At 43.1% G+C, this 13,840-nt stretch overlaps 1 protein-coding gene across 1 annotated transcript in view; it reads right to left on the bottom strand.

Annotated features, from left to right (window-relative positions):
* The window catches only part of LOC124555552 (potassium voltage-gated channel subfamily H member 2-like), a 1,273,976-nt gene that overhangs the window by 769,213 nt on the left and 490,923 nt on the right, over nt 1-13,840 (bottom strand). The window contains exon 3 of the mRNA XM_047129507.1: nt 9,845-9,994. Coding sequence (XP_046985463.1) covers nt 9,845-9,994 — 150 coding nt within the window. The remainder of the gene's footprint in view (nt 1-9,844; nt 9,995-13,840) is intronic.

Here is a 13,840-nt window from a genome sequence, read left to right as displayed (position 1 = left end):
GGAACGATTGACAAGAGCTGGGGAAATAAATACAGTAGGAGAAGAATGTGTAGCTTTGAGAGGTGAAATAGTGAAGGTAATGGAGGATCAAATAGATAAAAAGACGAGGGCTAGGAGAAATCCTTGGGTAACAGAAAAGATATTGAATTTAATTGATGAAAGGAGAAAATATAAAAATGCAGTAAATAAGCAGGCAAAAAGGAATACAGACGTCTCAAAAATGAGATCGACAGGAAGTGCTAAATGACTAAGCATGGATGGCTAGAGGACAAATCTAAGGATGTAGAGCCATGTAGTACTAGGGTTAAGATAGACACTGCCTACAGGAAAATTAAAGATACCTTTGGAGAAAAGAGAACCACTTGCAGCATGAATATCAAGAGCTCAGATGGAAAACCCGTTCTAAGACGACTTTGACAGAGCACTGAAAGACCTGAGTCGGAACAAGGCAACGGGAGTAAACAACATTCCATTAACTACTGATAGCCTGGGAGAGCCAGCCCCGAAAAAACTCTACCATCTGGTGAGCAAGATGTATGAGACAGGGGAAATACCCTCAGACTTCAAGAAGAATATCATAAATCCAATTCCAAAGAAAGCAGGTGTTGACAGGTGTGAAAATTACCCAACTATCAGTTTAATAAGTCACGACTGCAAATTACTAACACGAATTCTTTACAGATGAGTGGGAAAACGGGTAGAAGCCGACCTTGGGGACGATCACTTTGATTTCCGTAGAAATGATGGAATACGTGAGGCAATACTGACCCTACGACATATCTTAGAAGATAGATTAAGGTGAGGCAAACCTACGTTTCTAGCATTTGTAGACTTAGAGAAAACTTTTGACAATGTTGACTGGAATATTGTATTTCAAATTCTGAAGGTGGCAGGGGTCAAATACAGGGAGCGAAAGGTCATTTACAATTTGTTCAGAAACCAGATGGCAACTATAAGAGTCGAGGGGCGTATATTGAGCAAGCAGTAAAGGAAACAAAAAAATTTGGAGTAGGAATTAAAATCTATGGAGAAGAAAGTAAAACTCTGAGGTTTGCCGATGGCATTGTAATGCTGCCACAGACAGCACTGGATCTGGAAGAGCAGTTGAACGGAATGGACAGTGTCTTGAAAGAGGGATATACGAGGGTTGGAACTTAAATAGAGGCAACTATTTATTCACAACCGATACAAAAGAGTTACATGTTTGCACCTGTTACTATCCTTCAAAGTAGTCACCAGCGTTGTGTAGAACCCGTTGGCAGCGATGTGGAAGGCATAGTATACCGTTAGCAGAGCCTGTTCTGTTAATGGTGCGAACGGAGCGGTCTACTGCCTGTCGAATCTCTGGAACAGTTCTGAAGCGAATGCCACGAAGTGGTTCCTTCATGTTGAGAATCAAAACAAAGTCACAAGGACTTAAGTCCGGGGAGTATGGTGGATTGTACAGTATTTCCCAATCCCATCGACCGAACAGAGCAGCCACAGCTTGCGCTGTATGCGCCCGCGCATTGTGCAAAATGATGGATGGGTTGCACAGAAAGTCTCGCCGCTTCTTTCGCAAAGCTGGTCGCAGGTGATGCTCCTAAAACGAACAGTAATACGACTTGAATCCTTATGACTTTGATTTGATTCAGAAGATGAAAGAACCAGTTGGTGGCATTCGCTTCAGAACTGTTCCAGAAATTCTACAGGCAGTAGACCGCTTCATTCGCACCATCAACAGAACAGGCTATGCTAACGGTATACCACGCCTTCCACATCGCTGGCAACGGGTTCTACACAACGCTGGTGATTAATATGAAGGACGGTAACAGGTGAAAACATGTAACTCTTTTGTATCTGTTGTGAATAAATAGTTACCACTATTTAAGTTCCAACCCTCGTACGATGAACATCAACAAAAGCAAAACGAGGATAATGGAATGTAGTCGAATTAAATCATGTGATGCTGAGGGAATTAGATTAGAAAATGAGACACTTAAAGTAGTAGATGAGTTCTGCTATTTGGGGAGCATAATAACTGATAATGGTCGAAGTAGAGAGGATATGAAATGTAGACTAATAATGGCAAGGAAAACGTTTCTGAAGAAGAGAAGTTTGTTAACATCGAGTATAGATTTAAGCGTCAGGAAGTCTTTTCTAAATGTATTTGTATGGAGTGTAGCCATGTATGGAAGTGAAACATCGACGATAAATAATTTGGGCAAGAAGAGAATAGAGGCTTTCGAAATGTGGTGCTCCAGAAGAATACTGAAGATTGGATGGATAGATCACGTAACTAATGAGGAGGTATTGAATATAATTGGGGAGAAGAGGAATTTGCGGCACAACTTGACTAGAAAAAGGGATCGGTTGGTAGGACATGTCCTGAGGCATCAAGGGATCACCAATTTAGTTTTGGAGAGCAGCGTGGAGGGCAAAAATCGTAGAGGGAGACCAAGAGGTGAATACACTAAGCAGATTCAGAGGGATGTAGGTTGCAGTAGTTACTTGGAGATGAAACAGCTTGCACAGGATAGGGTAGCATGGAGAGCCGCATCAAACCAATCTCTGGACTGAAGACCACAACAACAACAACCATACTGGGAGGGATATTACCGTCAAATTGTTTCGTAGCAAGTGTCGTGGACATGATACATGTAGGTGAGGATACCCACCACTGTTCTATTACAGTATTTGTGATAAATCACTGTCGGCGGTAAAATACCTAGGAGTAATCTCAAACTGTGATTGTTCCCCTCACGAATACTGTTATTCCATAGGTCCAAAGACACAACGCTTACACAGGGGAAATGTCTTGCCCTCTTCTCCAACTAAACTTTTTCGAGAAATAGAACTGCCACAAAGATATCTAGGAGTAATGAGCTAAAACGTGTATGTCTGGCTGAAAGGATTGTGACTCATTCTCGATGGTTGGTACAGAGACTGAATGCAACATGTGTGTGTGTGTGTGTGTGTGTGTGTGTTTGTGTGTGTGTAAGAGGACTAGGAGCTCCATTACTGTTCGATTACGCCTTTGGTACTAAGTGTAACACGTATGCAACACCTGGGAGTAATCGTTTGGACACAACTAACGTAAGAGATTGCATAGTACAAATTGAAGGAGGATTTTATGTCCTACTGAGGTTCATTGGTAAAATCTTAAGAAAATGTGGTTCATCATCATCAATGAAAGAAACACCTTTTCGATCGATTAAAGCGTCTCACACATGTGAAATTAAAGTTACTACGAAGATTTATACTAAGCTGGTAAGCGTGTTTATCAGTCTGAAAGATGATGTATATTCAAATTTCGCGCCTGCGCCACTATGAGAATGCAAATCAGGTTTACTTTAAATACGCGCTGTAACGGTCGTGAGCGCCCCCACAGGATCTTCTTTACCATACCAACTCATCAACTTCCCACCTCTCCTCGCTAACACTAAACACCTCCAAATAACCTTCACAAGCCGTAACCTCGACTCCAGCAATCGTATTGTGTCCCCTCTTATTTCCAATCCTAGTGTGCTACCACACCCCTACCTACACATCCCAACCTTTCACCTGCACAACTTAATCCTCTCCTAAAGAAATTTCAACCGTCTCCCTCTCCCAGACCGCGAACTCCGCATCGACATATACCCGTGCTACTAACTCTAAATCCATCCTACCCTATCAGCCTCCCCTCCCCTGGGCTCATTCCTCCTCCTCTCCCAGTACCACATCTCATCCTTTTTCCCTTCCCTGCCGCCGCCCCTCCCCCTCCCCCCTCTTGTACTATCCAATTTACAACTCTCAATATCAGTTGGCCCTCTCTACTTGCCTCCCACAGCCACCCCTGTCATGTCGCCACCTTCCCAGTTCTCTGTCCTCATCACCACAATTCCCCTATCTCCCTCCACACCCACCCTTCTATTCATCTACAATCCACGTCCCAGGGTTGGTTCTTTTCTAGTTATAGTGGAGGTGCACGATGCTTAGTTTTTAATGGCCAATGTAACTTTCTGTCCTGTTCAGTGTTTTTCTAGTGTTTTTTTTTTTTTTTTTTTTTTTTAAGTGTTTAGTGTTCAAATGATTCTGAAGTTTTTCTAACTGTGCTGTCTGTCCACATTTTTATGACTGGTTTTAAACAGTTTATGAAGACAGCACTTTATTATTTATATTTCTCCCAGTCATGTCTCCTTTTCAGTTATTTTAAATTCGTTGTACATGTGTCTCCTCGTTTTTAGCTCTAAGTAATTGTTAAGTTCTACTGGCTGAAAAGTGGGTTATTTGTATCGCTGCCAACCCAGCCCCTGCCTACATAGGACAAAGGTCTGTTGTGTTTTCTGATGAAAGCTGGTTCTGCCTCAGTGCCTGTGTTAGTTAGAAGGAGGCCAGTTGAGCACCTGCAACCAACATGCTAGATACATTGGATCTATATCTGGAGTTATAGTCAGGGGTGCGATTTCGTATGGCAGCAGGAACACTCCGGTGGTTATCCAAAGCACCCTGACTGCATATTTGAACGTCAGTCTGGTGATTCGACCCGTTGTGCTTCCATTCATGAACAGAATTCCAGGGAGTGTTTTTCAACAGGATAACGCTCACCTACATACCGATTGTGTAACCCAACATGCTCTACAGAGTGGTGACAGGTTGCCTTGGCTTGCCCCAGCACCAGATCTGTCTCCAGTCGAGCACATATGGGATATCATCGAACGATAACTCCAGCATCATCCACAAACAGCATTAACCGTCCCTGTATTACCCTACCAACTGCAACAGGCGTGAAAATCCATTCCAGAATCTGACATCCGGCACCTGTACAACACAATGCATCACGTTTGCATGCTTTCATTCAACATTCTGGAGGTTACACCGGTTATCAATTTGCAATGGTTTATCTCGCGCATCCATTAACCAGTGATCTTGCAATGTTAATCACTTAAGTACGTTACGTAGACAAACGCATTCCCGAAATTTCATTACTCTACATTAATGATGTTTTGGTGCTCCGATTTTTTTCCATCGGTTTATATATTACTGTATGTGTTCACTCTAACAAACAAGCATGTCTTTCAAAATGACAGAGAGCAGCAATCTGTCGTCGTCTCCTTTCTAACTCTATTAAAGCAGATACAGATTTCGGCTAGTAACTATCCATTATCAGTATAGTATTTCAGAGTTATTATACATGCCTTAGAACGTCTACAAGTATTGATCGGGCTCCTGTTACATAACTGATAGCTGCTCTCTATCATTTTGAAAGTCATATCACAGTCATTGAGCGCATTCTACTTTCCTAAAGGAAGGTAATTTGATGAAAAAGTATGTGGCCATTACTCCATCTGGAGATTCATACGCATAGTTTGCAACCAAAATCCGTGTGTAGTTCTGTACAGGATGTTGCTATGTTAATAATAATAATAATAATATTCCGAACATCGAGCCGGCCGGAGTGGCCGTGCGGTTATAGGCGCTACAGTCTGGAACCGCGTGACCGCTACGGTCGCAGGTTCGAATCCTGCATCGGGCATGGATGTGTGTGATGTCCTTAGGTTAGTTAGGTTTAAGTAGTTCTAAGTTCTAGGGGACTGATGACCACAGTAGTTAAGTCCCATAGTGCTCAGAGCCATTTGAACCATTTGAACCGATAATCGAAACCGATTCCCGCAAACGACGACTGAAATTCTACGGACACATCACGAGACTACATGGCAGCCGACTAACAAAGAAAATTTTTTCGTACTTACAGGAACTGAAACCGACAACAGTCTGGATAAAACACGTCCAAATTGATCTAAAAAATGGCAAAATCTGACCGACACACATCGAAGATCGATACGTCTTCAGACATAAGGTCTACAGCTGGGAAATTTTATCAGAAGACAAACCCAAGGTACCTAGTAGAAAGTGGTCAGATGAATGTCGAACTAAGCATAGCGATATGATGAAACAATTCTGGAAGAACAAGAAAAATGACAGCCGCAGGTAATAATTTGCTTTCTGTGATCCTGTATGGGTCTAAACAATGTAAATAAATAAATAATGTGATTAAAATGTCATTCATGACATTAGAACGTAAGACCGACGTCATCTACCTACGTATAGTGCGAGTGTGTCCTGGTCAGCGGCCTGCATGCGTGCAGAGAAAAGTCTTATATTGTCGGTGGGTAAGTGAGCGTTAGTCAGAGGCAAAGGGCTCCAACTGCTGCGTCCCGTGGGAGCCTTCTAAGGCATATGGAGGGGTTGTGCTTGCTGGCAGTAGCACAGTCACTCACTGTCTCTCCAACTGCACAAATAGGGCACAACCCTGGACACTGGCCGTTGCGCTCCGTACTCTTCTCGGCGTAATAAAATACAAGTCACGGAATTTTAGTCAGCGTGAGGGCGTGGGACTCATTGCAGTAAAAGTATGGTGCATCGTGAATGGCCTTACTCAAATTAGTCTCTGAGCCCACAATTTAACCTAATCGAAAAACGCATTATTTCCTCCAAGAAACATTTCACATAATGTCCCAGCTAATGTTACTGCCTTCGCCGACTGTCATCTTCTCACCCGGCTCCTTTGAACACCGCCCAAAGTTGCATGTTTGATGTGTGCAGTTGTTCTAGTGTGTGTCAGCCTCGATTTCGAATGATCTCTTGGCTACTGAGATTACGTTGTCACGAAATGCCGGAAACACTTTTGGACCACTCCATAAAAGGATTTCCACACCGACTTTCAGTAATAGTGAATAGATTTTGAAATATCTGCGTTGCTTTCAGATTGCAACATGTCTAATCACGAAGATGATGTTTGGTTTGTAGGGCGCTCAACCGGGTGGTAATCAGCGCCCGTAAAAATTCGCAATCTTTTCACTGTCCAGTCTCGCCATTTTCCCAACTGATGAGGACAACACAAACACCCAGTTACCGGACGGAGAAAATCCCCAACCCGCCCGGCAATCGAACCCAGGACCGCGTGATCCAAAGGCAGCAACGCTAACCACTAGACCACGAGCTGCGGACTAATCACGAAGAGTCGTGACACTGTGTACTTTGACGATGCAGTGTAGTGGCTCGGTATTTGAAATGAGTTGGAATGTCGTCAGCTCATGAACGTGCAGCAACGGCTCGCTATGGAAGAGGTATTAGGCGTGATGTGGTTTTCTCGAATGTGCCCGTCGCTTAACGGCTGAAGGAGTTTAAATGACCTGTGTGTCGGCCTGCGTGATCACGCATGCGATCACATGTAGAACAAAGAAAACGTAAGTAGCATTGATGTTGCAGCGAAGTGGGTAACATTAGTGTGAAGAACTGAAAAAAATTGATTTGTACCAGTTGTGGTTTGGGGACAAATAACACTTCATTGCGTTTATTAACAAAGAATTAAACCGCTATTGATAGCATCATGTAATCAAACGATAACACGCGGACAAGCGGGGCGTAAATACACGTGATTTAAAGTGAGTGCCTAGAAACACAGTTGCTTAATAACGTAATTGCTACTCCCAGATGCACTTAATAGCAATGATCACTGTAGATGTGAAAATGTGACATCTCTGAAAACATAGCTTTTGTTGAATGACAGTACTTTAACTAGGAGTCACTATTAATATTGATGTATCAATTAATTTCTAATTATCACCCAAACTATGAATTCAAGAACAACATACAAAAGCTGATGTGTAAACAGTTGAAATGCATAAATGGTTCAAATGGCTCTGAGCACTATGGGACTCAACTGCTGAGGTCATTAGTCCCCTAGAACTTAGAACTAGTTAAACCTAACTAACCTAAGGACATCACAAACATCCATGCCCGAGGCAGGATTCGAACCTGCGACCGTAGCGGTCTCGCGGTTCCAGACTGCAGCGCCTTTAACCGCACGGCCACTTCGGCCGGCTGAAATGCATAAAGAACAATTGTTGTAGATATAAGAGTTTCATTAATTTTTATGTAATTTGAAGTCCGCTTAATCTTTAATTAAAATTACTCCATCATTTATAAACATATTTATCAACCGGAAGTATCAAATGGTTCAAATGGCTCTGAGCACTATGGGACTTAACTGCTACGGTCATCAGTCCCCTAGAACTTAGAACTACTTAAACCTAACTAACCTAAGGACAGCACACAACACCCAGCCATCACGAGGCAGAGAAAATCCCTGACCCCGCCGGGAATCGAACCCGGGAACCCGGGAGTGGGAAGCGAGAACGCTACCGCACGACCACGAGATGCGGGCAACCGGAAGTATCAATTCTATCACTGTGAAAGCGAGCTTCACACCCTATATATAGTCAGTTTGGGTTCACTAATTAAGGAAAGAAAATTTGTATTTTTAATTGTAGCTGTACATGAAATAACGATAGGAACGCTACGTGCGCCTCTGGGTATGAAACGAACGGCAATTCGGCTGCCAGGGTGGTGCGGATTTCAAGACTTAGTCGAATTCCGTAAGGACTAAGAACAGTTATTATGAGGAGGCACGTATTCATGGAATTTGAGTATTTTGACATAGAAGCTTCGGGAGTGCTGATTTTGAGCTTTTTTCATCGGCATTAACATTAGACTAACTAGGACTTTGACTGATGAAATAATTCGATGAACTTTAAATTTATTGGAAAATAGCACGGGCGTGTACTTATAATTTACCGTGAATCTCAGACTTACCTAAAGCGTCTGTACACAGCCGGCCGCTGTGGCCAAGCGGTTCTAGGCGCTTCAGTACGGAACCGCGCGACAGCTACGGTCGCAGGTTCGAATCCTGCCTCGGGCATGGATGTGTGTGCTGTCCTTAGGTTAGTTAGGTTTAAGTAGTTCTAAGTCAAGGGGACTGATGACCTCAGATGTTAAGTCACATAGTGCTTAGAGCCATGTCGTCTGTGAACATTTTTATACCGACTACCCGTTTCCATGAACAACATTAGGAACTGTGATCCATAATCATCTTTATTGGAACGTTAGTTGATAGTATTATATCAATTTAGTGACATTTTTTCCGCCACCGTTTTTGAATTTTACGACTGTTTTGGGCTACTACGAGGAATATGGGACCACCACATGACATAGTTGAGAGCCCTTGGCCAAGAAATAATCCTGCTGTGTCTGTAGAGTCAGCCTTGTCCGGTACCTAAGAAGTTTCGGACGCAGTTAAGTCACTTTGGGTTATAGTGTTCGCTGTCTGGAGAGTCTTCGTCAAACGCAATTGAGCCGCAGACTATCCTCCCTTAATTGACGGATATTTGGATTCCTGCTAACCAATATACCATGCGGACCGCAGGGAGCAGACACTGTGCCAAACACTGCCGTCGTATTGGGATTCAGCTACAACATAATACTGTCAAACTTTTGTTTACATGGCGTCGCCGCCAAAACAAAGATGATATAAACGGAAGGCAGAACGTATAGACGAAACGCAGTTAAACACAAGAGGCATATGTGATAAACTTTTGCAATTACTGAATTAATATAAAGCAATAAAACATACGTGCTTTAACTATATTAAAAGGTATAAAATCATTTGTGCAGTGAAGTTCAAACTGTGAGAAACACACGGCACATACTCCTATAGCTAATCGAAGGAAAAATGTCGTTCTAGTTTAGTGGATGAATTACTGAAATGGCCACACCAGCCATAAGGAATGACTGTAGTTACAATAACCACAGAGTAATAAATCATTAATAACTTCTCTTAATGATGCACGGCCCTGTGCACGAAACGTAATATTTATATTTACGTTATTTTTTTCAGTTCTTCGTGCCATAGAATGTCAATTATTTGCCCCTTCCTTGAGTCTGTGTTTACAAGTATGCGCCTTTTTCGAATGAATGTGACTATGACATATAAGTGAAATCAATTACAGAATCAAGAGAAACGCAATGCTGCAAGACTTACGCTTGCTGAGTTTGGTGTTGGTGGCCAGTACGACGTCCTCCTCAGCTGCTGGTGGGGCAGTCAGGTCTTCGAAGTTAATAATGTAAAGGCAAATGTCATCTACTTCGCTCTTGATAGGCGCTATCACCTGGCTGCATAGGAACTTGGTGCCTGCAATAGAACAGATGATTTGCATTTCAGAAACATCATTATCAAGTAGTAAATTTACAAAAATATCACATCACATGACGTCATCATACGTGGTATCACATGATGTCATCATACGTGGTAACATGCTGTAAACAATTATCAAGCCACCAGGGAGGATGTGGTGAACAGAAAAAGAATGCTGAACGGGAAACAAGAGACGCCGAACGTTTGCATCAAACGCGTCAGCTTAAGGTGGCGAGCAGCCAGTGAATACTCACCGAACGCTGAATACTGGGGACGGCTGACAAATACCGAGCGCCGATGTTGGGTGCACGCTCTTTCCCGCATCGTCTCGGAACCAATATTCCTCTAGGAGTACTCGTCAAGCATAGGACCGGTCGCAAACATTCTTGGGTAAACAGTCGTTTGTCAATCTAATTATTCGTTACTAAATTCACTCTCGTGCGAACGTAGTATATTCATATAAGGAACAGTATCATTACATTTATCACCATTCGTATTTCACCAATAGTAATTTCCTTTCATTGGCAAAGACTTTGAATTTTTAAAATTATAATTCATCATTTGATATGAACGATTCATTTTTATTACTTACCTGTTTCTATACTGACGGCGTAAAAGAACCAGGAATACAAATTTCTAGATTTATTAGAAGACAGGTACAGGTGCACTCTTCCCCGTTCGGCAGTCTTGAACTGTTTGACGCTGATCTTCCCTCAGGCCAATGATCATACTTATTTTGACTGCTTTGTATGTAACACGTTGACACTGAAATTTGATTTGCAGCACAGTTACAGCTGACTGCAAGGGAGGACAAATTTTCATTACTGATAACAGTGTACACGTCCATGGATGAACAATTACGTTATTATTAAGCTTACCCATTACGGATATTTTAGAACCCGTGACTGTTAATTGAATTTAAATACATAAAACTGCAACCAGTCACTTTTTGAATAATTATTTATTATACCATGACTCGGTTTTCAAACATTTTCAGGTTCATCTTCAGATGGTTTCTGGACGTTACATCATTACTTCTAACATAATGCTGGGTGCTGGCTTGCGATGGTATGAGTGGCTTTTTTCCTTTAGTGTCCATCTGCCTACTTCCATTTTGATTGCTAGCTGGTATATCACTTTACACAATTTTTCCAATCTATATTAATTTACATTGTGGCAGCGAAACTTTGTCAGCTGGATGCTGGCACAGCTTCAGTGTCACAGTGTAAATTAATATAGATTGGAAAAATTGTGTGAAGTGATATACCAACTAGCAATCAAAATGGAAGCAGGCAGTTGGACACTAACGGAAAAACGCCGCCCATACTGTCGCAAGCCAGCATCCAGCATTATGCTAGAGATAATGATGTAACGTCTAGAAACTATCTGAAGATGAACCCGAAAATGTTTGAAAACCGATTTATGGAATATTAAATAATTATTCAAAGAGCGATTGGTTGCAGTTTTATGTATTTACATAGGTTATTATTGTTGGTTACGTACTGTTTACATGGAAGTTTCTACCGATTTTTTCAGGTTGTTGATGGCTAAATGCAACCTAACCGAGATAGGTGACACGTATTTCATTTATGAGGAAGCACGATGTGAAGGTCAAGCAGTAAGGCGCCTGTACGCAAACCACACTGAAGCGCCAAAGAATCTGGTGTAGGCATGCAGAGTTATGTAAACAGGCAGAATACGGCTCTGCGGTTAGCAACGCCTATATAATACAAAAATGTTTGGCATAGTTGTTAGCTCGGCTACTCCAGCTACAATGGCAGGTTATCAAGATTTAAGTGAATTTGAACGTGGTGTTACAGTCGGCGCACGAGCGATGGGACACAGCACCTCCGAGGTAACGATGAAGTGGGGATTTTCCCGTATGACCATTTGACGAGTGTACCGTGTATATCAGGAATCCGGTACAAAAGTCTCCGACATCTCTGCGACTGGAAAAAGATCCTGGAAGAATGGGACCAACGACGACTGGAGAGAATCGTTCAACGTGACAGAAGTGCAACTCTTCACCAAATTGCTGCAGATTTCACTGCTGGGCCATCAAAAAGTGTCAGTGTGCGAACCATTCAACGAAACATCATCACTATGAGCTTTAGGAGTCGAAGGCCCACTCATGTAGCCTTTGTCGCGTCTGTAGTTTCCTGCGAGCGAATCCGGTAATGAGGTAACTCGTCCAACTTGAAGTCCTGGTGCTGGAAAACAAGCTGGAAATCTTTGCAGATAAGGGAACTCCGTGGGATAAAGGACGTATACTTGTGATGAAATAACTGAGATGAAACACAAGATAGGATAAGACCACTGTCGAACCCTAAGAGACACCAACACATTGAATGTAAGTTGGGCAATCCTGCATGTACCCTGTGCAACTAAGTGCCACGGTCCCGAGGGCAGAGTAACTGAGGTCCAGCGTCTGAGGTAATTGTCGAAGGAATCTCCCCAGCAGCACCAGCGGCCCTGCTTATACAGGCTCGTCTGATGCAATCGCCCGCGATCACGAGCGTCTCCCGCGTCCTGTGGTCCTTCCAGAACATTCTGTCGTAGCAGGTCATGTAGCTCCAGCGTTCCTTGCCACAAAAACGCAACCTCTCCTGCTTCCCAGCGCCCTGGCTGACCGTAGGTTGCTTTCCTACATGTTCATCTTATGCAATCTTATGCATTTCTACACACATCCACGACCCATTCGCGACATCTTGATGACTGCACAACACAAATTATATCGAGCGCATGGAAGTGTACGGGTATGGAGACAACGTCATGAATCCATGGATCTTGCACGTCAGGATGGGACTGTTCCAGCTGGTGGAGGCTCTGTAATGGTGTGCGGCGTATGCAGTTGGAGTGATGTGGGGGCCTTGATACATCTAGGTACGGCTCTGACAGCATCATTTCCGATCACCTGCATCTATTCGTGTCCATTGTGCATTCCGGCATATTGGGCAATTCCAGCTGGACAATGCGACACCCCACACGTCCAGAATTGCTACAGAATGGCAACAGGAACACTCTTCTTAGTTTAAACACTTCCGCTGGCCATCAAACTCTCCAGACATGAACATGATTGAGAATATCGGGGATGCCTTGCAACGTGCTGTTCGGAAGAAATCTCCACATCCTCGTACTCTTACGGATTTATGCACAGATCTGCAGGATTAATGGTGTCAATTCCCTCCAGCACTGCTTCAGACAACAGTCGAGTCCATGCCATGTCGTGTTGCGGCACTTCTGCGTGCTCGCGGGCGCCCTATACGATGTTAGGTAAGTGTAACACTTTCTTTGGCTCTTCAGGGCGGAGGTCACCAAATAATGTCACATTTCAAAGACTCGATGGCCGTCTTCATGGAGCAGAATCCCTTCAACTAGACCGATGGGAAACTAATAGACCTCGCATTGTGTGAACTGCTCAGTTTGAGGAAGCTGTGTTACTGCAAATCGAGGACAATCCCAGCGCACGACCCACAGCCAAGGAACTAAATACCTCCAACGCTAATGTGTGAAACATTATGCACAAGACGGGCACGCATGCACTAAAGTACCGGAAGGTACAAGACCTATCAATTGATGACTTTCCCAGTGCTGGAAATTCTGTCAGTGGTCCTCACATCAAATTTTAAACGTCTATGACTACCAGACGTGTGGTTTGTTTACTGAGAAGACTGCCTTTGCAAAGGAAAGAATATTCTGAAGTCATAGCAGCCACGTCTAGGAGCTAGAAAACGCTAAGACAACACGGGTAATCCACCGTCAACAGAGGTTTACCATAAATGTGTGGGCTTTTAAGTAGTATGATTATAATTCCAACATGACGAAGCCCCACCACACTTTCCT

This window comes from Schistocerca americana, chromosome X (assembly GCF_021461395.2).
Source record: "Schistocerca americana isolate TAMUIC-IGC-003095 chromosome X, iqSchAmer2.1, whole genome shotgun sequence".
Classification (NCBI taxonomy): domain Eukaryota; kingdom Metazoa; phylum Arthropoda; class Insecta; order Orthoptera; family Acrididae; genus Schistocerca; species Schistocerca americana.
The sequence above is the reverse complement of the archived record's forward strand: the minus strand, read 5'-3'. Positions and strand labels throughout refer to the sequence as shown.